The sequence below is a fragment of the Poromitra crassiceps genome (genome assembly GCF_964638095.1).
Source record: "Poromitra crassiceps genome assembly, chromosome: 4".
Classification (NCBI taxonomy): domain Eukaryota; kingdom Metazoa; phylum Chordata; class Actinopteri; order Beryciformes; family Melamphaidae; genus Poromitra; species Poromitra crassiceps.
The window spans coordinates 67,921,599-67,946,477 of record NC_139626.1 but is presented as its reverse complement, the minus strand read 5'-3'; the positions used below and the strand labels follow the sequence as shown (position 1 = coordinate 67,946,477).

The window sequence follows — 24,879 nt, the reverse complement described above, 5'->3', positions numbered from 1 at the left end:
TTAGGAGAGAAGTGTACGAAGTGTCATAGTTATAACGGCCTCACTGAGGTCCGCAGACCGCTGGGTGCGTTTGTTTGTGTCCCCGGCGCATGCCGGTGTGAATTCTCCATGTTTAAAAACAGTGTTGTTGGCACAAAGGGCCCCGCCCAGCCAGAAAACTAGAGACTATATGAAGCTCCACCTCACCTTAGTTGGCTGTGCAATGGAGTGGGACGAGGAGGAACGGATTCCACCCAAACGTGCGCTGAGAGAGAAGGAGCAAGGACAAGACAAGGAGCACGGCTGAGAGACATCAAGTGTAAAACAGAGCGCTACCAAAAGAGTCCTATACCCTCCATGGTCAGATTGCTGAATGGACACAAATAAGAGCAATCCTGTGTTACTGTGTTTCTGGCTTTACTGTGCTTTTTAGATATTGAACGAATTCTAATATTTAATATGTATTGTGCACTGCAATTCAGTTTGCTTATTTTAAACTGCCAGAGTGCATTTTAATGACACATGTATTTAAATGTGTAAATAAAGGACATATATAAACCTAGTCCGCAAAAACAAAACAAAAAAACAAAACAATAATCGATAAAAATTCCACATGATCGAATTCATTCCTCAACGATCAATTATCGATTATCAATTATTGATGAACATCCCTAATAGGGCCAGACCGTGTTTGCTGGCAGTGGAGGTCAGTGGTGTGCTGATGGTCAAAGTGAGTCCAAGACAACATGGAACAAGACAAGGCCAGTTTATTTCTCCAGCACAGTTCAGACACAGAGGCTACTCAACTGCTTTACATGAATAACAGAATAAAAAGACATCTGCAAATCTGTATGCATCCAATATCAACACTCAAAAGTACGTATATAGGAGCAAACACTGGCTCACATTAGGCACATGCTTTTGGCAATTTCAAAAGTCAAAGGGCCCTATCTTTCCCACGGTGCTATCGTTTGCGCTGCATTTGCGCGCCTTAAGCTATCGTCTGCCTCCACCGTCCAGTTTTGCGCTGGGATGACGCAGGTGTAGGCATGGCCCAGGCGTGTCCGTGGGCCTCTAGCCTATCACCTGTCTCGCCTTGGGTGCTCTCAATTTTAACGCCAGGAAATAGCTGGTCTTAGCGCAAACGCAGACGTACGCCTGAGCGCAGACAGTCTCCACATCTCCGTGCAGTGCAGGAAATCATTGCTTCGATCCATTTACGCACGGCATGGATGTCACTCTCCATTTGCGCCTGCACACACTCTTCTCTCCTCGGAATGCCACGTTGATTTTCAACTGCGGTCACGCCATCCGCGCTTTGGGGAAGCGTAGTCGCGCTATCTGCACGTAAAATCCATTGAGCGTCTACTTCGCTTTGTACGGTAAAGAGTGGGTGAGGCCCTCATGGTGCTTTCAGGTACGCCTCGTACACTCGGAAACAGATACTAATGGCCACAGAGCTTGTTGTAAACAGCACAGATAATGTTTTTCTTATCACTTTGCCCTGTTGAAATGCATACATCTGTCATTAAGGCTACTTTATTGTTCTTCAAGACAACTTTTTAAATAATTACCTCTGTCAATTAGGTTGTTTGTGGTGCCATCAACTATAGCCTACATTGCAGAAAAAACACACCTTGATTTAAAAATGAGAATTCGTTTGTCATGGTTTTATTAGGCTACATAATTCCCAACCATAGAGGTTTGTGGTGTTAGGTAACAATAGATTGATTTTGAGAAAGTTGTGACGCTGTTGTGCCAAGCTGCCTCTCCCCACCCTGGCCGGCCCAAAACACACAGGGCACCGACCCACACCCACACCCACCCCACCACCAAGCCTGCATACCCGTCCAGCTCCCACCTTCTCGGGGGAGACCCCCCTCCAGCACCCGGCGCACACAGACTCCCGCCCCGCCAGACCCTAGTTCCCCTAATCCAATTCAAAACGCATCATTTTTTCGCACAACACCTGTGTCCGGCCAGTAACCTCTTTCCCTGCAATTGCACGCATGTAAGACCAGCTTCTCCACAGCGCGGATGGCAGCTGAAGTCCCTCTCGCCATCAGCAGACAATGACGGAAGCATGTGTCTTTATGTGCGCCAAGGGGAAAATGACAGACTAAATTGGTGGGATTTGATGTATATATATTAATAGAAACGAATAGAAAATAGTTGATTAATAAAATGTGTGCTGGTGGAACAAAATTCAACTTCTTCAAATAGAGCAGCATCACTCATCGCAGCTCTCAGTACGCTGCGTAATTACGCATATATTACTGCAGCGGAGATAGAAGAGAGCCCGAAAAGGGATAAGCATACAGACATTTGGGCAGCAGCCCCTTTTCAGCGTGTGAAATGGCAATAATACACAGGTGATTCACAGGTGGGCATGAGCACGTTATTTGATTTCTATGCATGACAGCCTCACATCTCTCTCTCTCTCCCTCTCCCCATCTAGGCTATTTTTTCTCTCTCCCTCTTTCTCTCTCACTCTAGTCCCTCTCAGTGAAGGAGGAAGCTGCTGACGTGACACTGTGGTTGTTATGGGCATGACCACACCTCCACAATGCTTTTGGGCATAAACACGCCTATACGGAGATGTGCGCCGAGATGACGTGACGCGCAGCGGGCCGACATGCCCACAATTAGGGCTTTGCGTGGCGCTATTCCAGCGCAAAATGGGCGCTAACGCAAAATTACCGCCGTTGGGAAGATAGGGCCCAAAATGTCATAAGAATCTGATGTTTATTGTAATCTAAACTTTTCAATCAAATGTTGATTGAATTTGAATTGAATTGATGTTGCAAGTTAAAATATCACGCACGCACGTGCGCGCGCGCACACACACACACACACACACACACACACACACACACACACACACACACACACACACACACACACACACAGTTGGGGCTCATCTCATGTAGCCTGTTGAGCTCTGAATAACTGATCAATAATCATCAATAAGCTATCAATAATGATCACTAACTAACTCGCATATTAAAAACAATAGTTCAGTTAGTTTTGATTGACTGATTTAATTTATTTCGAACAATGTTAAAAGGATAAAAATACATAAAATAAACGAAGAAAAAATAAGAATAAAAAATAAGAAAAAATGTAATTGGAAACAGCAATGGACAATCCAAGTTTCAGTTTCAACACAAATGTGGTCGAAAAGTACTTAGGATGAAGTCCAAAACTGTTCTAGTCCTACCCCTTCTTACTACTTTATCAATCAAATCACAATTAACATCAAATAATTTCAAACCCTAACAAAGGAACAAGAAAGACCAAATGCATGGAAAATACAACCAACGAAACAGCACGACTTCTTACAAGTCCTCATCTTTGTACCTCATTCCTGTATCCTTTTAATATGTTATCTTTAAAGATTTGTTTAGTTCAGTTAAAAAATCTGATGTTTATTGTAATCTAATCTTTTCAATCAAATGGTTAATTAACAATTACAAGTTAAAATATCACACACACACAGTTGGGACTCATCTCATGTAGCCTGTTGAGCTCTGAATAACTGTTCAATAGTCATCAATAAGCTATCAATAATCATCAATAACTAACTGGCATATGAAAAACAATAGTTATGTTAGTTCAGTTACTGTATGTTTATAGCCTCTTATCATAATGTCTCAAAGGGTGTTACATAGCATCATCACAGTATAATATATCATAGTAGATGCTTTTCACTTGACAACATTAACATACATGATATACATACTACACATTTTAGATTATTTACACAATAAGCTGATTCTGTCTCGTCAAATCTGATACATTTAATGTTCTAAGTCACATGTCTGTTGTTGGGATGGAGCCCAATCCAAATCCATTATGAGGAGAAGCACAGATCATGTGATGCAAATACATATTTACCAAGTTGCGCATTAGTATTCACATAAAAAAGACATGATGGACAGCACAGAGAGAGAGAGAGAGAGAGAGAGAGAGAGAGAGAGAGAGAGACTCCCAACACACGTTGCTGTTACAGCATATATGACAACAGACCATGTGACCTGTCCCGTAGTTTCTTTCTGCTATATCTAACAACAGATCATTTATTGCTTTAATTAATTAATTAATTAATTAATGTTCAATTCAATTAATGTTTAGCTTTTCAATGTCTAAACATTTGCTTTGGCAATAAGTACAGTGTTACGTCATGCCAATAAAGCCATTTGAATTTATTTGACAGAGACAGAGAGAGAGAGAGAGAGAGAGAGAGACACATAGAGAGAAACAGGGAGAGAAACAAGAGAGAGAAAGAGACCGAGAGAGAGAGACCGAGAAACGGAGAGAAAGAGAGAGACAGAGAGAGACACACACAGAGAGAAAGGGAGAGAGAGACAGAGAAAGGGAGAGACGGAGAGAAAGGGAGAGAGACAGAGAAAGGGAGAGCGAAAATTCCTTCCTTCTCTCCATTTCAAACACAATCAATGTATATTTCATTGTTGACATGGTTGTTGTTTGAACTATATAATGTTACAGTAACATAAGGTTTTGTGTTTTGTTTGTTACAAACTGTATTTTCCCCTCCGTCTGTATTACCATGTGCTTTGGCAACACTGTAATTCACGATGGTCATGGAGAGAGAGAGACACACACACACACACACACACACACACACACACACACACACACACACACACACACACACACACACACACACACACACACACACACACACACACACACACAGAGAGAGAAGCAGAGAGAGAGAGAGAGAGAGAGAGACACACAGAGAGAAACAGAGAGAGAATTAGACACACACACACACACACACACACACAGAGCAGCAGAGCGAGAAAGGGAGAGAGAGAGACAGACACAGAGAGAGGCAGAGAGAGAGAAGCCCTTTTCCCACATGCGCTTTGTACCGCAAAATGACCGGAACGTGGTGTAATGCCTGCATGTGAGAAAGGCGCCGTGCCGGTATAAGCGTGACCCCGTCGTCCCCGACATTTCACCAGTTTCTAGCCAGTCAGAAGAGCGGTATGCTCTTAAGGGGACGCAAGTGGAAACGGGTCCAGTCATTTTCCGCGACAGCGGTCCTTCAATCATGGGCGAGGAGTAGCCTACACACGTTGCTTAATGTTCCAGCGGGCATTATCTAATCATTCGCGCACATTAAAGCAAACTGGCGAAATGATCTTGTGATAGCCTAATAAGAGCAGTATGTCAGCTTGCTGATTTCCGAAGGCAACCCCGGACACATCAAACGAAGCCAGTCTGTAAAAAGTGCTTCAACGCGACGCAGGTGAATGGATAAACATCGAACCAGCAACTATTTCTCTCAGACACGGATCCCAACTTCTTCAAAGTGCATCATCTAATCATTCACGCACATCAAAGCAAACTACTTCCAGATTTCGCTTGTGCATTTGCTTTCTCTACATACATACAAGCGTTGAGCAGCTTGCAAGCCTTTCTCGCTGTGTCTGTCCGTGGCTGCTGCTCTCGAGCAGAGAGGGGAGGGGTAAATCGGCTGTGTTTATTACGCTGGCGGCTTGACGCTGCTCTTAAGTCAAACGAGTGTGATTTATTGTGTGACAACTGACAAGCGAAGTTATTTCGAGTTTTTCCGACCCCCCAAGCTCCCCCCTCCCCCCCCAACATACTGGCAAATTCGCTGATAGATTCCCACATGCGCGAGCCGAAGTGTGAAGGGAAATGTCCGATATAGACTTACAGGTAATTTTCCGGTACGCATGTGGGAAAACGGCTAGAGAGAGAGAGAGAGAGACACGCAGAGAGAAGCAGAGAGAGCGAGAGACAGAAACAGAGAGAAGCAGAGAGAGACACACAGAGAGAGAGAGAGAAAGAGAGAGACAGACACAGAGAGGGGTAGAGGTGTGTGATCCTGTACAGAGTGAGCATCATCTCAGCAGCTGTGTTTGGTCACAGTGTGAGTGTTTCTCTCTCACTCCTCTATCTGACACAGAAACATTGAGCCACCTGTGTTAAACTCAAACGCAGGGTAAAGTGGTTCAGTGAAGGTGGAGGTGAAGGTGTGGAGGTGCATCAGTGTGTCAGAGGAAACTATGTAGAAGGACAGAGAGCCAGAAGGCCAGTCCAGATACACTGCTACTCTGTTAGAGGGGGAGGGGGGAGATATGCCTGTTGCTTTGTTATTGTGCCAGGCATTGTAATGATCATCAGAGCACCACAGACACCAGGACTTTTCATTACATCCAATCCTGCAGTCATCACCCTGTCCTTTCCTTCTGATTCCTCTGTAAGTCACTCCTATCTCAACCTCTCCTGTCCTCTCCACCTCCCAGTAACAGCGACCAGTCAGACCATCTCTACACAGCACCTGAACCCAGCCATCAAATCTCTCTGGATGATCAGGATATGACTGCTGCTCTTTCACCCTCATCACCTTTCTGTTGTCTTCAGACAGGAGGAGGAATCTGTGTGCTGACTTTGGGTCCAGTGTGAGTTCACAGGCATCTGATGAGACAACAAGACACAACACAGCAGCAGCTTATAGAATAGAATAGAATAGAATAGAATGTCTTTATTGTCCACACATGGACATTCATTGTGTTGGACTCATTGCAACTGACTGTGTGTGTGTGTGTGTGTGTGTGTGTGTTGCAGTGTCTTAGTGTGTGTGTGTGTGTGTGTGTGTGTGTGTGTGTGTGTTGCTGTGCCATATTCTGTGTGTGTGTGTGTGTGTGTGTGTGTGTTGCAGTGTCTTAGTGTGTGTGTGTGTGTGTGTGTGTGTGTGTGTGTGTGTGTTGCAGTGTCTTAGTGTGTGTGTGTGTGTGTGTGTGTGTGTGTGTGTGTGTGTGTGTTGCCAGACCGGGCCAGGCCCGCCCATTCCCCGTCTCTGTCTGGCCAAATAAGAAAACAAGATGTACTGCTTAACTGAGCAAGGAACTAACCATTCTACACTGAAACGGATATTGGTGTGATGGGTATATATTCCACTCTCATAACATGTGTGTATCACTTAGGGTGTCGAGTCATAGTTTTTTTATTTGTATTTATTGAATGTTCCAAAACTGCATGTTTAACTAAGAATAAGCTAATGGTTATTTCCACCCACCACTTATTTAATTTGGTTATTTTCCTGTCAAAAGTTTGTAAGGAACAAAGCATGCTGGGATAAATATGCAAATGTGTTTGTCCAATGCTCCAATGGCATTGCTCCCTGTCAGAACTTGCTTGGATGTCCTAGTAGCAAAAGTAAACACATAAATTAATAGCAGATGACATCAGGGTTTAGCAAACCCAGATTGCAATGCTGAGTGAGTGAGCTAGTAATTTAAAATGAGATATTCCCATCTCCACCTTCCTTTCAGCTCTGGCTGATGGACATGGGCTCAGTTAGATGTATGGAGAGAGACTGAGCTAGGTTCCTGAGGACCAACTCACGGAAGAAATTTTCAACTATCATGGAACCCGTGGCTTACTTTGACAAGGTTAAAAGCGACAAGTAACTTGCCCAGTTGTTCTCTCATGGACCACTTGTGTGGTATACCATTTGCAACACCTTGTATAAGCACATCACATAAACACCTTGTGTGGCTGGTACAGCACCACCACATTTTGGTGTTGGAATGTTGATAATATATGAAAGTCTTTTTTATTCTTCCTGTGTCTGAGCTAGTCTTTGTTCTTATGCTCTGAAAAATAAAATACTGGGGGTGTGTGTGTGTGTGTGTGTGTGTGTGTGTGTGTGTGTGTGTCTGTGTGTGTGTGTATATGTGAGAGAGAGAGAGAGAGAGAGAGAGAGAGAGAGAAAGAGAGAGAGAGAACCTGTGTGTGTGTGTGTGTGTGTGTGTGTGTGTGTGTGTGTGAGAGTGAGAGAGAGAGAGCGAGATAAACTATGTGTGTGTGTGTGTGTGTGTGTGTGTGTGTGTGTGTGTGTGTGTGTGTGTGTGTGTGTGTGTGTGTGTGTGTGTGTGTGCGTGTGCAGGGGCGGACTGGGATCATAATTCAGGCCGGGCATTAGATACCAAGCAGGCCAGGCCGATACGGGCCGACACGCGTGAAACATTTGGGCCGTTTGAAGCCCAATTTGGGCCGTTTGAAGCAAGATTTAGTGAATATAATGCTAACGCGATGATACATGTTACCTATTTGTTCACTAATAGAAACATCAACATTGCCTAGATAACTGCAAGTATAATATGAAGAAGTAAAACCAAAACCATGCCTCTGTACAAACACTTCACAGCAAACTTTATTTAAGGAAGAGTGATCAGATGCGTTATTCTCCACAGGCTTAAGAACTACACGTCATAACAATAACAATAACAATAATAATAAAGTCAAGTCAAGTCAAGTCAAGTTTATTTGTATAGCACATTTGATACACAGAGGCAATTCAAAGTGCTTCACATAAAATGGTTGACAGGAAAATAAAATAAAAGAAGAGAATAAAATGGACATTTAAAAGCATCACAACAAAACTTTAAAAAAAGAGTATAAAAAGTGCATTAAGCAACAGGCGCAGCAGTTGCAGAAAGAGCTAAAAACTTATAGAGGACTCATTGGGTTTGCATAGTAGCTGTCAGCAGTTAAAAGCGACGGTAAACATAAAAGTCTTTAGTCTATTTTTAAAAGTAAGTAAGGTTGGGGCAGATCTGAGGTCTTCAGGCAATTTGTTCCAGCTAGCAGAAGCATAGTGGGTAAATGCAGCCTTCCGATTTGATTTGATCCTAGGGACAGTTAATAAGCTGGACCCTGTTGACCTAAGAGTTCTAGACGGTTCGTAGCATGGGAGCAATTCAGCTATGTATTTTGGGCCTAGGCCATTAAGTGATTTATAGACTAATAACAGTATTTTAAAATCTATTCTATGACACACTGGCAACCAGTGTAAGGACTTAAGAACTGGAGTGATATGATCAGCTTTCTTAGTCTTCGTTAGAACTCTAGCAGCAGCATTCTGAATGAGTTGAAGTTGCCTAAGTTCTTTTTTGGAGAGACCAGAAAAAAGGCTATTGCAGTAGTCTAACCTATTATAAACACTGACATATTCTCAGTTTCATTAAACATCTTCCTGTTTAAGCAAGCCCCTAACATTAAAGACATAGTAGTGTGTTCTGCTCAAGCCCCAACCTCTGTTTCTGAGAAATTAGGCCAACAATGGTTTTAGTCTCTATAGCCTATAGCCAAGTGTTGAGCAATGCAAAACTCAAGGCTCCAACACAAGAGTCCGGAAATGAATGAGTGACATCACGGTGGCTCTGTCCATATTTTCATGGTTCCAAGCTTCTGAGTCCAATTTTACAATGAGATGCACCCACTTTAACCCTGAGGTGTAATTATTACTTCAGACTGGGGGTGTCACGATACACTAATTTCACGATACGATACGATACACGATATTGGGTTCACGATAACGATATGATATTTTAACAATATTTTTTTTAACAAAAGTAAATAATTTTTATGTATTTATTTATCATTTATTTAACCATGTGAGTCCCGTTGAAATCGAAACCTCTTTTCCAGGGAGCCCTGGGAAAATACTGGAAAAATAGTCTTTCATTTGAAATACACAAAATACAAAACAAATGCTGTTTTTGGAAATTGTTATTATAATAACTAGAAAACAACATGGAAGATAATGCTTCTCTTGCAATAGAATGTGTCACACTGTCACAAACTAAATGTTGGTTGCATGGTGAAAGATAAATAAAGTATACAATCTATTTCTTAAATAACTCATGCTCAATGGTCCCTAAACTTATGTCATCTTATGTACCCCTTGAGCTGTTTTGCCATGCCAGTAGTCTACCCCCTCACTCATGCGTGTTGATTCTGCTAAATTTGTTCTATTATTATTCAGGAGCAAAACATTTTTTATTTTATTTTTTACAATATCATTTTTTTCTGACGATATCGATATCGTGACGTTTCGATATCGCGATATATCGTGACACCCCTACTTCAGACTAACTAATAAAGTAATTAAACCACTAGTAAACCAGTAGGCGGCGCCTGGCCTGGTTTCACTCGGTGGGGATAGTAAGCATGCTTGTGGATTAGTGTATCGTTAATGTACATGTGGGGGATGTGATGAGCAATGTAACACGAACCGGTCCAATTTGTTGGAAGAAAAGCATAGGCTTTATTGCCACAGATAAATACTGTGGATGTTAGTGTGTTTGCACCGTGGCTGCTAGGAATCCATAACCCACGCGTGACAAAAACTGCGGGTGTCGAGGTGTCCTGAGTGGCCTGACTGCGGGCACACACACACACTTTTCTTTTCTTTTCTTTTTTGCAGGCCATGCCAGGCCAGGCCAGCGGGCATCGGCGTGCCCGATTATCCAGTCCGCGCCTATGTGTGTGTGTGTGTGTGTGTGTGTGTGTGTGTCTGTGCGTGCGTGCGACAGTGACATCTGTGTTCCTGAAATGATGATGAATGAACGAACAGTGAAGACACGAGTGAGTGAGCGATTGTGCGCGCGAAAGAGAGGGCGTGTGTGTGTGTGTATGCGTGTGTGTGTGTGTGTGTGTGTGTGTGTGTGTCTGTGTGCGACAGTGGGCAACCTGAAGTCAAGTCAAGTGTTCCTGAAAGCTGTAGTTCCTCGAATGGCCACTTGGGGCTGGGTACAGTAGGCATTCACCCCATGTTAAAATGCACGACTTTGTAACAGGATTAAACATGTTTCCAGTTGGAGGCAAAACACAGTTTTGGTCTATAGCTAATTTCACCTTTTCATAACAAGTTTATCCTGTATACTGTATACTACAACATATATAACTACTATACTGTATACTGTATACTACAACTTATATAACTACTGTATACTGTATACTACAACTTCTATAACTACAGTATACTGTATACTACAACTTATATACTTAACTACTACTGTATACTGTATACTTAAGCAATATATCACGAGAGCAAGTGTGTTGTGGTGAATATATCCTGCTGATAAACTGTTATCCCACGAGGCTGCAGGCCGAGTGGGATAACAGTTTATCAGCAGGATATATTCCACAACACACGCTGCTCGAGTGCTATATTGCTTTTATAAAACGGTTTCCAAGTATGATAATATAATAATAATAATAATACTATAAGTCCGACTCCGACTGGCATGTCATTCTGATAGAGTCAGTTGAAACACTACTGTAAGGCGGGACCGCAAGAACATGCGGGTGATTTGATTGGATCGTTCTGGAGACTGAAGTTGACATTGGCCAATCCTGGCGCTTTCTGAGTAGCTGAGATTTTTCTGGAAACCCCGACAGGCAGCTCGAGCCGCAGCGCTGCATTCTCAGCGCTTGTTGAGAAGCTGAATGCTCTCTGCAAAGCTGACACCAACTAACGTTACGGGGTTAAATGCGGAGTTAAATGCGGGGTTAACAGCCTTTCTTTTGCAAAGAAGACATTAGCCCGCATCTATTCTTGTACAAAACATCATTTTCTGCAAGTATTAGTAAAGTTATAAGCGAAGATCGATTCACAAGGATCTGACAGCTGTCTCCGCCATTTGTTTTTTTTTAAACCAAAGGCTTTTAGTAAGAGAGTTGCCATGGCAACCAATAACCGAGTCCAATAACCCATGGCCATGGGTTATTGGACTCGGTTATTGGATTTATACAATGGCTGTGAACCAATCAGATTGCTTGATTTGAGAGAGCCGTTTTATAATACAACTTATATAACTACTACTGTATACTGTCAAGTCAAGTCAAGTCAAGTTTATTTGTATAGCACATTTCATACACAGAGGCAATTCAAAGTGCTTCACATAAAATGGTTGACAGGAAAAGAAAAGAAAAGAAAAGAAGAGAATAAAATGGACATTTAAAAGCATCACAACAAAACTTAAAAAAATAGTATAAAAAGTGCATTAAGCAACAGGCGCAGCAGTTGCAAAAAGAGCTAAAAACTTATAGAGGACTCATTGGTTTGCATAGTAGCTGTCAGCAGTTAACTCATTGAGTGCCAGCCACTTTTGGAAAACGGATGCTCCCAGTGCCAGCCCTTTCAGAGCGTTTTCAGTGATTTCTCGAGGCCCACAGAATATTGTCAGATATTACTATGTAAACACCGAACATGCCCGAAGAATGATGAGACTCTCTTCTATCATCAGCAAAAAAAAGTTTATTGATATCATTTTCCGTTCTTTAGTTATCAGCCGGAGAAGATAGGTTGATTTCAGCAAAAACAGACGTTTCAAATTAGAAGCTGAGATAATGAGCCTTTTGTGAAATGAAGCATTTCAAGCACATCACTGACTCTGAAGCTAATATTTTCTGATGTAGTGACACCTCAAAAATAATTTCCTTCAATAAAAGAGCGAAAACAAAGGAATTTTGATGGCAAAATAATATTTTTTAGCTGCAACCAGCAGCGCTGGCCTTCTTGCTGGTCTTGCTGGTGGGCATCAGATAGGCTATTCTAGCTTGTGTTTTGCCAATCTGTCCATCGAGCCTGCTGTCTGGGTCGGTACGTGTTGTATGGTGCCCTGCGTGCCCCACCCCCCTCACCCCTCCTCCTCCGTGGGAGTGTCTCTGGTGGCTCTCTGCTGCACGTTTGCTCTGCACGTTTCAAAGTGCGCTGGCTGCACCCAGCTCTATTTTCACATCGTTCCGCCGTTTTTGTTCGCCGGCTCCCAGCGCTTCCAACTGAGAATGATTTGGCTTTTCAGAAAGACGCTGGTGTCGTGCTCCTTTTCTGGCCACTAATCATGTGGATGGGCTATCGCAGCGGAGACGGAGGGGCTCAATTGTGGCAGCAGATTGGTTGCTGTTCACAGGCACAGCTAACGTTACAGCATTTCCGTTTCCCCACACGGCTTCTTCTACTCTTTTTTCTCATCTTTCTCTAATCCGGAGAGCACTGTCGCCACCTAATGGGTCCGTAAAATAGGTTATACACATTCAACATGCCCCAAATTTTTACAGGAGATGTATCAGGCTTTGATCCACGTCCCACCGTCAAAAAACGCAATTGACGACAATCGTCGTCATTGGCACTCTACGTTACTATTTGAATTGACGACGATTGTCGTCATTGGCACTCAATGAGTTAAAAGCGACGGTAAACATAAAAGTCTTTAGTGTATTTTTAAAAGTAAGTAAGGTTGGGGCAGATCTGAGGTTTTCAGGCAATTTGTTCCAGCTATCAGAAGCATAGTGGGTAAATGCAGCCTTCCCATGATTTGATTTGATCCTAGGGACAGTTAATAAGCTGGACCCTGTTGACCTACGAGTTCTAGACGGTTCGTAGCGTGGGAGTAATTCAGCTATGTATTTTGGGCCTAGGCCATTAAGTGATTTATAGACTAATAACAGTATTTTAAAATCTATTCTATGACACACTGGCAACCAGTGTAAGGACTTAAGAACTGGAGTGATATGATCAGCTTTCTTAGTCTTCGTTAGAACTCTAGCAGCAGCATTCTGAATGAGTTGAAGTTGCCTAAGTTCTTTTTTGGAGAGACCAGAAAAAAGGCTATTGCAGTAGTCTAACCTACTATAAATGAAGGCGTGAATTAGTTTTTCTAGATCCTGTCTGGACATGTATCCCCTAATTCTTGCTATATTTTTAAGATGATAAAAAGCTGATTTTCTGATTGACTTAATGTGGGAGTTAAGGTTGAGATCGGAATCAATAATAACGCCAAGATTTTTGACTTGATCCTTAGGCTTCAGGGATCGAGACTCAAGGTGTACAGTGATTTTAAGCCTTTGTTCTTTGGGGCCAAAGACGATCACCTCTGTTTTGTCTTTGTTTAGCTGTCGGAAATTCTGGCACATCCAGTTATTTATTTGATCAATGCACTGGCACAATGATTATATGGGGGCATAGTCAGCTGAGGAAAGAGTTATATACAACTGAGTGTCGTCTGCGTAGTTATGATAGGCTACTTTGTTTTTTTGCATAATTAGGCCTAGAGGGAGCATATAAAGGTTGAAGAGAATGGGCCCCATAATGGATCCTTGAGGCACCCCACAAGTCATCCTAGTTAGGTCAGATGTGTAATTGTCAATGGAGACGAAGTACTTCCTGTCTTGAAGATAGGACTTGAACCACTGGAGGACCGTACCCGATAGCCCAACCCAGTTTTCCAGTCTGTCCAATAAAATTGAGTGGTCAACAGTGTCAAATGCAGCGTTAAGATCCAGTAGCACTAGAATCGAATTTTTGCCTGAGTCTGTGTTCATTCTGATGTTATTTATGACTTTAGTAAGCGCGGTTGCTGTGCTGTGATGGGGGCGAAAGCCTGATTGGAGTTTATCTAGGAGATCATTTGAGGTTAGGAATCTATTGAGTTGTAGGTAAACAACCTTTTCAAATATTTTGGCTATAAAGGGGAGATTAGATATTGGTCTGTAGTTACTGATTACCGATGCATCAAGGCTACGCTTTTTTAGTAGGGGTTTAATAACTGCAGTTTTCAGGGACTCAGGAAAAGTGCCGGTCAAAAGGCAGCTATTACTGTAACTATTTGCAATAGGTCCGACGACAGACAGTTATAAACGCTTTAAAAAAAGCTTGTTGGAAGGGTATCGAGAGAGCACGAAGATGATTTAATAAGGCCTTGCACAGTTTTCTCTAAGATCTCATGGTCGATAATGCTGAACTGGGACAAATTTATCGAACTAGGGATCTGCGGGTAGGATGATGTCACAGCATTGCTTGGTGTGGAGCCACTAATAGCCTGCCTGATATTAATAATTTTATCCGTAAAAAAGGCAGCAAACTCATTACATTTGACAGTAGAGAGGAACTCAGGTGCTACACAGAGAGGCGGGTTAGTCAGTCTATCAACTGTGGCAAATAGAGTGCGTGCATTGTTCACATTTTTGTTAATTATATGGGAAAAGAATGATTGCCTCAACCTTTTCAGTTCGAGGTTGTAGGAGTGAAGGCTTTCTTTGTAAATATCATAGTGAATGTGAAGATTAGTTTTCCGCCATTTACGCTCAGCTTTCCTGCAATCTTTCTTTTTGCATCTAACGGATGCAGAATTTCGGCAGGGTGCTTTAATCTTGCCAGACAGCATTTTTAACCTAACAGGCGCCACACTATCAATAGCATTCAGAATTGTTGAATTGAAGTTATCGAGAATGTCATTGACAGAAGCTGATGTGGGAGGAGATAAAGAAAATGTCTCCATAAACAACGCGCTGGTGCCTGCATTAATGTCTCGTCTTTTAACGATTTGTGACCTATTAATGTTTTCAGGGGAGATTTCCATTTAAAAAAAGATGCAAAGATGGTCAGACAACGCAACATCAATAGTCAACACAGAAGAGGACTTGAACAAGTCCTGTAGTACTGTATACTACAACTTATATAACTGTATACTATATACTTGTTGGGGCCTGTAGAAAAGGGTCCATAATGGCCCACCACTAGGCCTGTTCTTGGGGCAATTGACGGCCACGAACCAACGCGGCAACGACGTAATGACGATGACACCGCCGTGACATCATCAATGATGACGTCAGAGTTCACCTGTGAGGTCATCGGCGATGTCAGACGGTCTAGGCTGACTGTGATGGCAGACGGGACTTTACGGGGTCACCGATGATGTCATAGCTCCCTGGACGTTGTGACATCACCAACGAGGGTGTATATAACAAGGTGTTCTGTGACGCTGTATTCTTTCTTCTACTTCATAATGTCTTCCCTTCCCACGACCGAATCCGAGGACCGACATCTCTGTGGTTCTGACCGATCACTCTTGGTCACTGGCTGCCTTACAACCAGCCAGGTCTCGGTCACTGGCTGCCTTACAACCAGCCAGGTCCCGGTCACTGGCTGCCTTACAACCAGCCAGGTCCTGGTGACTGGCTGCCTTACAACCAGCCAGGTCACGAGTGGTATTCCTTCAACCACGTCCGAGGACCGACATCTCTGTGGTTCTGACCGACCACTGCCCGTGAGCCCTCAACTACGATCCAGCACACTTCACACATCACCCGAGGCAAGCACACAAGCTTCCTCACAGGGCCATATGTGACTATATTGAGACTCTCTGATACAAAAGTAAACTGACTGGCAAATGTGGGATAGGTCTGCACACCCCCCACAGAACAAAGGAACCCTCACCAACAGACATTCCACAGTTGGGTGAAAGGCAATAAAGGAGCTGGACGCTGAGCCACATCTGATAGTAGCCATGGCAACCGAACTTCCTCAAAAGCCAACTTCTCTGTGAGTGAGATAAGTTGAGCCAATACTTGAATCTGAGTGGTTTATCTACAACAAAGTCACGCTTTGACAGTCCTACTGTACCCAGGAAAAAGTCACCCTGACTTCAGTTCTAAGTAGCCACTCGCTGCAACAGGACGTCTGTTCTACAGAGAGAGAGGGACACAGCCCCCACTCCTCTGGCCCCAAGATTAGCATAGCCACCACCAGGCTAATGCTACCTGCCCAGAGCAAGCTAGCTCTGAGATCCTCTCCTCTCCTGAACACCGAAGCTGGCATCGCCACCTCCCAGCAGACCGAAGGCACCTCAGCTTGGCCCGCAGAGACCGACCGTCTGTTCCCTTCCTCACCTCTCCTCCTCGTCTGGACAGCGGACGCGCATCCAGACCACTGTCTCCTCCCGCTTGGAAAGAGACCCCCGCAAACCGAACTCAAAACTTGTGCACAGTAAGGGACGGGCTCTAATTTTTCATTTTATTAGTTCGGGCGGAAGTTAGGATTGATTAGCATAAGAAGAACTGTTGAAGTTTTAATACTGTGAAGTGATATAATACTGTGAAGTGACGTGATCCCCTTATCCCACACACACACCTTTACACTGACCAGCTAGCCACCATGTTTTGCTAGGCGGATGCTAACGCGTCCGCCATTTTGTGACGAGAACAAAGCTAGTACATACACAAACACACAGCACTCTGTCGCCATCTAGTGTCCATCCGGTGACCTTACACTCATATGCAGAGATCACCAACCCACCTCACATTTTCCCCTCTATACAAGTCGATGATTTTGGAATGTAACTGTTATAAAAGAAACGCGTTGATTGTAATGCCAATATCCCTCTTTTATTTTACACATAATAAATTGTGTCAACTTTTAATTGAATCCAACTGTTTCAGTGTGATTTTGGTATAGTTGTGGTAAATCACGGTTTAAGGATTTGAAAGACTGTACGCTTCAGAAAGAGACTAACTGTGATTAAATGTAATCGGGTCCTGTTAAATGACAGGTGGTGCCCCTAGGTTAATCCTTATTAACTCATTCATGGCCAAAGACGTCTTTGACGTGTTATCAGGAATAGCCCAGAGGGCCAATGACGTGTTTGACGTGTTTTTGTTTTTATTAGTGCAGCGCGTAGTTCAAACACTTCCCCAGCCTGTGACATGTTATCAGGTCCCTAGCCTCAAAGACAAAGCCGACAACACGCGATCAAACACATACTGCAGCTGTTGTTTTGAAATGAGCAGGAGGAAAAACAGAAAACAGAGAAACGCGCTTCCTTGTAGAGAGGAGAAACGCCATTGAAACGCCCCTCGGCGCGCTGCACTGGTCGCCTTGCTGTAGGGCAGAGCGAGAAAGTAATCCAGAGATGTGAGGAATGAGGAAATGATCGATCAGTTTGACGGGTAATCCAGAGGGTGGTGAGGACGTGTTGAATAGCCGAGGGGAAAACGGGAACGATCAAACGGCAGGGAGGATAGGACAGGGATACATGGACGAGGACGGGTGGACCAGAACGAAACAAAATAAACACACGAACAGCTAAGAATAACTAAGGCGGGCAGAAGCGGCAGTCACAGCAGCAGACGCCAGCAGTACTCAGACCCGGAAACAACGTAACGAAGATAAAAGGGGGATCATGTGTGTGTGTGTGTGTGTGTGTGTGTGTGTGTCTGTCTGTCTGTCTGTCTGTCTGTCTGTCTGTGTGTCTGTCTGCACACTCACTCACACTGAGTAAACTGTATTGTTGAATGTAAAAAAAGCACTTCATGTATATATATATATATATATATATATATATTTATTATTATTATTATTATTATTTTTTTGTCATTTGTGTCATAATGAATAATATTTACATGTCTGATGTCAATACAGTTCAAAATAAAAGAATTGAGAGCGAGTTCTGCCTGAGATTGTCTCGTTTACAAAAATGGCCTTTTCTCCTGTTTGTCTTCTCAGAGAGACCTTTTTGGTGAAAACAGGGTGTATATAAATGGCTATAAGTAGAGTACAGAACATGCTAAAAGCTCACTTTTTTTTTCCTGGTGAACCCAGAGACGTACATCTTCATTTTGAGGTATTGCAAATCACTTTGGTGCTAATAGATAATTTACTGTGGGTCTTGAAAGATGACCAACAATTATGAAAATCTTTGGCCTGTGCTAAATATTGGCAGTCCTAAAAAGCCATGAATGAGTTAAGGATTAAATATTTGATCATTAATAATTTTATGAAATACTAATACTTTTCGGATTATTAATATTTTATTTTACCCCGCTTCATTTAATCCAAATAACGAGCACAACATTTAATGGTGCCCCGTGTGAGGCATCTTTCAAGCAGAATTGACCACAAATATCACAATTTTGACTGAAACACTAAAAGTCAACTGCTCCCCCATTAGGGTCTGGGGGGAGGTTAGGTTTAGGCGTGGGGGTGGGAGAGGTTAGGTTTAGGGTTAGGGTCTCGGGGAGGTTAGGTTTAGGCATGGGGGGTGGGAGAGGTTAGGGTTAGGGTCTGGGGGAGGTTAGGTTTAGGCATGGGGGGTGGTGGGAGAGGTTAGGTTTAGGGTTAGGGTCTGGGAGAGGTTAGCTCCTCCAGACCCTAATGGGGGAGCAGTTGACTAATGGGGGAGCAGTTAGGCTAATGGGGGAGCAGTTGCCATAAAAAAGATAAAAGATAAAAGATGACTTCAATGGGTTTACATTGAGTTTAGTCGGAAAGCCCAAGTCGTTTCATGGGTCGCTCAAGGGTACCATGTTAGTAACAAGCGACGCACAAGGGACGGGACAAAGCATCAATATGCTACGTGCTCGGAGTGAGAACGGGTTGGGTATTTCCACTATGGGCAGAGACAAATAGTTTGATGAAGATCAGAGGTGAAGCCCGCCACGGCCTTTGAATGACAGTAATATTAGCTGCAGATTTGTATTTATTTTTTATTTTAGATCCAGGGCTATTCATAATATGGCCCTGATTTATTGTAAGTAGACATTATTGTTTGCATCAGAATTGTGACTTTTGCTCTCAGTATCGCTTGAAGGTTATGAGAGAATGACTTTATGGAGTTTGTGATGTGTTGTCCTATTCATTACTGCAGCTCAATAATTCACTTAGGACTAAATTGATTCATTACTGCAGGTCAATAATTCACTTAGGACTAAATTGATTAATTACTGCAGGTCAATAATTCACCTAGGACTAAATTGATTCATTACTGCAGCTCAATAATTCACTTAGGACTAAATTGATTCATTACTGCAGCTCAATAATTCACTTAGGACTAAATTGATTCATTACTGCAGCTCAATAATTCACTTAGGACTAAATTGATGCATTACTGTAGCGAAGCTTGTGTGCTTGCTGGGGGCGCAGCCTTTGGGCTTGCCTCGTGAAGTGTGCTGGATCTTAGATGAGGGCTCACGGGCTGTGATCGATCAGAATCACAGGGATGGAGATAGGGACTGACATGTCGGTCCTGGGACGCGGTTGAGATTCCACTGGTGTCATGGCTGGGCGTAAGGCAGTCGGTCATCAGGGCCTGGCTGGTTGTAAGATAGCCATGACTCAGCTCGGGTCCGGATTTGGTTGTGCTAATGGTTGACATTATTAGGGATGTAAGAATACCTGAAGATGTATGGAAGTAGAAGGAATCTCAGGAATCAAGCATAGCGTCACAGAACACCTTGTTTATATGCCCGCATTTTGGTGTATGACATCACGTCATTGGTGATGTCACAACGTTCGAGGGAGCTATGACATCATCGGTGTTATGTCTGACATCGCCGATGACCTCACAGGTGAACTCTATGCTATGACATCATTGTCATCGTTGATGATGTCATCATCATTACGTCGTTGGCGTGCCGGCTGGTAGGCATCGACTGCCCCAAGAACAGGCCTGACGGTGGGCCATTATGGACCGTTTCTACAATTACTGCAGGTGAATAATTCACTTAGGACTAAATTGATTCATTACTGCACGTCAATAATTCACTTAGGACGAAATTGATTCATTACTGCAGGTCAATAATTCACTTAGGACTAAATTGATTCATTACTGCAGCTCAATAATTCACTTAGGACTAAATTGTTTTATTATTATGTCCGTCGTTCTATTCACAATACAAAACAAATAGGCATAGTCCTCTTCTGTATACTGGACACAGGGCTCCATGTTCACATTCACCTCGCCAAGTCAGCTTTGCTGCACCGAGGGAGCAGAGAGAGGTGAACGAGCCGGTCCAGCTGAGCGGGACTCGGCCAGACCAGTTGGTCCTCCGTGGCTTATTTTCAACTTGCATGTGTGACAAACTGCGAGCTTTGTGTCTTCACTGATGGTGATGAAAAATGTCCACACTGAGATGCTGGCGTGTGTGTGGTGGCTGCTTCCTTTTGGCTGCAGCTCATCTGTCTTGCTGCTTTAGGGTGCATGCACGTGAAAAAAGGGGGGGAGCCGACCGACACACAGAATCGGATGTAGACTGACGACGCAGGTCACCGGTTGGGGCCGATCAGCTGAAAATCGGCCATTTCCGGTCACGTGCCGATCGATCGGTGCATCTCTAAATGTAAGCGTTAATAAAGATCATTGTTTGCGTCACTGAAGGATCTTGTCTATGTGTAAAAGCACTTTCTCTTCTAAATGCTTCTTATAACGACGCTTCACCAATTGAAAAAGCACTTATAAATGTTGCATTCAGTTCTGCTGTTGGCTGTGATTTCTGCCTTTAATATGTTCAATACTATCAGCTCACTTCAGCTAATAGTATAATATAGGCTCTTGAGCCTCTATTAAACTGTCTCTCCTCCAGTAAACAATGGATGGATAAAACAATTCTTAAATTAAATGAAGACAAGACAGAGATATTGATCATTGGAATTAGCAGTCAGAGAGAGCTGATCTCAAGAAGACTGGGAAGTCTGGCAACTCAGAATAAGGATGTAGTAAAAAAGTGTTCTTATTGACTCTGAGCTGAACTTCAAATCTCATATAAACAATGTCACAAAGGTTGCCTTCTTCCACTTCAGAAATATTGCCAGAGTTAGACCCTTCCTCTCACTTGGAGACGCCAAAAAAGTTGACACATGCTTAGTCTAGTAGGAACGGGGGGTCCCCGCGCACCCGAAAGATATATTTTTCTAACATAGATTTTTGTACTCCTCAAGGTGTCTAATAAACAAATTTTGTTGTTACCCCGTTGAAATAGTGTCCCATCTTTGCGGGCATATTGCGATGTCTGATGAAAATGGATAAGGGTCATAACTTTTGAACTAGACGTCATACAGAGACAAATGACACCACTTTTCTGTATGATTTCTGCATGAGGAATTGATTGAGAGGGTTGTTTTAATGATTTTAACAGGTTTGGTATAGTAAAACTCAAAAACATTTGAAAAAAGTGTCTAATTTACTCTCAAAATCTTGCAAAAGAAATCTATCTACATATTAGTCCATGGGCCAGAAGGGTTGGGAATAATGCTCATATTGATTTTTGGCAAGGTATCTAGAGTTAGAAAATATGTGAGAGCATTGCACCAATGGTAGCTAAATGTGTGTTATCACTCGATTTATAACACCATGCAAAACATAATAGTTGCGGGACTTAGGGACATTTGAGGCTAAGTTCATGCAAATCAAGTCTAAAAGCACCAGATTTTGCCCAGAATTAGCCCAGGGCATGCTCTAACAATTGAGCCAGAGTGCCCGAGCCGGTGACCCCCGGGGTCACCATGGCGGCCAGATCCAATATGACCACTGTCCGAAAAAGATTTTGGCTATAACTTTTGAAAGAGATGAGATAGAAATACAGACTTGGTGTCTATCTTATGTTTTTTGACCATTAGAAAGGTGTTGGAATGCTTATCTTTACTAATGAAGATGTGTGTGGACCCCTAATCTGCATATTTCCAAGATGGCGACTACCTGAATATGAGTTTTAACATAACTGTTGATGCTTTTAGTAAACTCGGTGTCCATTTTATGGTTTTTGAGTTTTAGAAACACATTGTAATACTCATGTATGATTGAATCTATCTATAGCACTCTACTTTGCATAGTAAATAGGCTACCAATATGGCTGCTATCCCATTTCTTTTTTACATACACTTTTGTAGTTGTAAGAATGTGGTGTAGATGGACTTTCTATCTTAGTAGTTGAATGTGTTTCTTTGTTTTCATGAATCAAACTAAATACACACTTACATTTCCTCAGGCCTGGTGTCAGCCACTGCTCTCCATCATGGTCCACCCTGGAGGAATAGCCAAAGTCAGACCAGCAGATTCACTTTGATGATGGAAACATGGACATTAATAACCTTCAATATGAAGGAGTTCCACTCATGTCCTCCATTAAACATTAAGCATTATTCCTCATCTTCTCAATGTGACAGAGAAAGTGTATGTGACTCTCAGCCTTCTAGCAGATGTTGCTTCTCCATACCTGAGAGAGTCCAGTCTCCAGTGTGGATCCTCCAGTCCAGCAGAGAGCAGCTCTCCTGAGGCTCCTGGATGATTGTAGCTCAGGTCCAGCTCTCTCAGATGGGAGGGGTTGGCGCTCAGAGCTGAGGCCAGAGAAGCACAGCCTTCCTCTGTGAGCAGACAGCCTGACAGCCTGCACAAAGACAAGCACGCACGCGCACGCACATGCACGCACACACACCAAAGCATTTTCTTCAGTGAATAGTTTGCAGTGTTGAGTGATACAACAATATTGATAATTATCTCAGTTACATTTTTGCGTGATTTCAAAATAAACGCAGCTTGATAACTTTCAATAACTGTCATGGTGATTGTGTTCAACACAAGGGAGTAACGTTGGTTCGAGAAGGTGGGGCGCGCAAAATAAAATCGGGAGCTCGGACCCTCCAGGTGGGTCCGGGGGCATGCTCCCCCGGAATTTTTTTATTATTATTTCTTATTTGTTTTACATTTTAAATTAAACTGCATCAATTTAGTGCATTTTGAGAGCAAAATTAAGAGGTTAGATAATAATCTATGAAGAAATACACACATCACTCAATACCAGGGTAGGAAATTAACTTTTTTAAACAAAGGCTATTTTTGCCCCTCTGAAATATATTTCAGGGTCATTTTGGATCATTTCCAGGGCAATTTTATCAAATGTTGGGAAATACTTTAGTTGTACCTATGTAGCATGACATACCAATCAATGACTCTTATCCAAGCATAATTTATTTCTAAAAGTTCATAAACAATCACAGTTAAAGATCCCCATTTCCTATCTCAACAACAATGATTGTCCGGCATGTTATTAATGTACTTGGCAAAAACATGAGTGAACTAGCTGGCCAGCTAGCTTGTGCTGCCTGTCACTGAGGTACATAACGCTAGTAGGAGGAGGGGTGGGGGTTGTATGGATGCCTAGTTGACCATTTTCGAGTCACGCTTTGCAAATGCAGAATAATACAGAAAGTATTCAACTCTTTATTTTATGAGGGCATTTAAAAGCCCCCGTCACCCCAGCTCCAAGGGCAATTCTAGATTTTTTGGGGGCATTTTGCCCCCGAGCCCCTGCTAATTTCCAAGCCTGCTCAATACGTGCCTTTTGTAATCCCCTTTTTATGACCATTCATGTATTCATAGTTAGCGTTTACCTTTTAAGATGAACGATGATTAATCTAACTTTTAATATCAAGAACATTTCTTTATTCGCCTCCTTCATCTCTCCCTTCAATCTCTTTATCTCGAATGTATCCAAACTCTCTTGATCCATCCTTCTATACCATCGACATATAAAAGATATCCCGTTCAGTGAAGCTGCTGCATGTTAGATCGCCGCTCTGGCGGCTGTATCCAGTATAGGTCAGAAGGCCCGCCTCATCATGTTAGTGGATGGGGAAATGGACAACCGAAATAATCACAGTACACATCAGATACTTTTTTCCCAAAGGTGGTTTATATATTAGATAATGTAGTTCTTATCATGCAAATGCCTGTGCAAGTGGTCATTTTTCTGATCAGTTTGTTTTTAATTAGTTTGACATATACAAAGGGATGATTGACAGCTGTGGCAGCCAGTCTCAAGCCGTCATTGGCTGGACAGGCTCTTCACCTATAGATCTAGGTTACATAGAGAAGACACTGCTTGGTAAAACAGAAGGAAGACACTGCTTGATCTGTCTACCAGACTGTATATCGATGGACCGCAATAAAAAGGACATTGTTTTGAGAAAGGTGCGCGAGGAAGTAACGTTGGTTGGGGACTGAAGTAGTAAGTTCAGAAATGATGTGTTTTATTACTTACTCCAGCTACGTTAGCGGTTATTTTAATACATCAATGGTTTTAACGGATGTGAGCTTGCATTAGCCGCTTGTGTTATCCGGCTTTTAGCTTCATTCTTTAATGTCGGCATAACATTACCAACAATCTAACAACCGATAACGACAGCTGGAATGACAGACACATATTTTCAGAACTTACCAGGTTGTCCAACTGCCTGCGTATGCCAGGAAATGTGTTTTATAATGTAACAACTCCCGCGTATAAAATTAGGCCTACACAATAACAGCCATTAGCTAATAGCTAACGGGTTAGCCTGTCGCAAACAGACACTGGAGGTTTTATTTGGGGTGAAGCACGAGGAGAGTATTTATATGGATATCTCTGGGAAGTGCTTTGACTATGGAGACAGGCAGCTGGATAACGTTAGGGACAGTCCGTTATTTATGAGAGGGGGGGGTATGGTGCAGGGGCGACTTTGTTTTC

At 42.8% G+C, this 24,879-nt stretch overlaps 1 protein-coding gene across 1 annotated transcript in view; it reads right to left on the bottom strand.

The window, feature by feature from the left end:
* Positions 1-4,196: 4,196 nt before the first annotated feature.
* The window catches only part of LOC310775921 (NLR family CARD domain-containing protein 3-like), an 88,377-nt gene continuing 67,694 nt past the window's right edge, over positions 4,197-24,879 (bottom strand). Inside the window, exons 9-11 of the mRNA XM_083636043.1 lie at positions 22,594-22,764; positions 22,356-22,402; positions 4,197-6,453 (exon numbers count right to left, since the gene is read on the bottom strand). Coding sequence (XP_083492169.1) covers positions 5,921-6,453; positions 22,356-22,402; positions 22,594-22,764 — 751 coding nt within the window. The 3' untranslated portion in view covers positions 4,197-5,920. The remainder of the gene's footprint in view (positions 6,454-22,355; positions 22,403-22,593; positions 22,765-24,879) is intronic.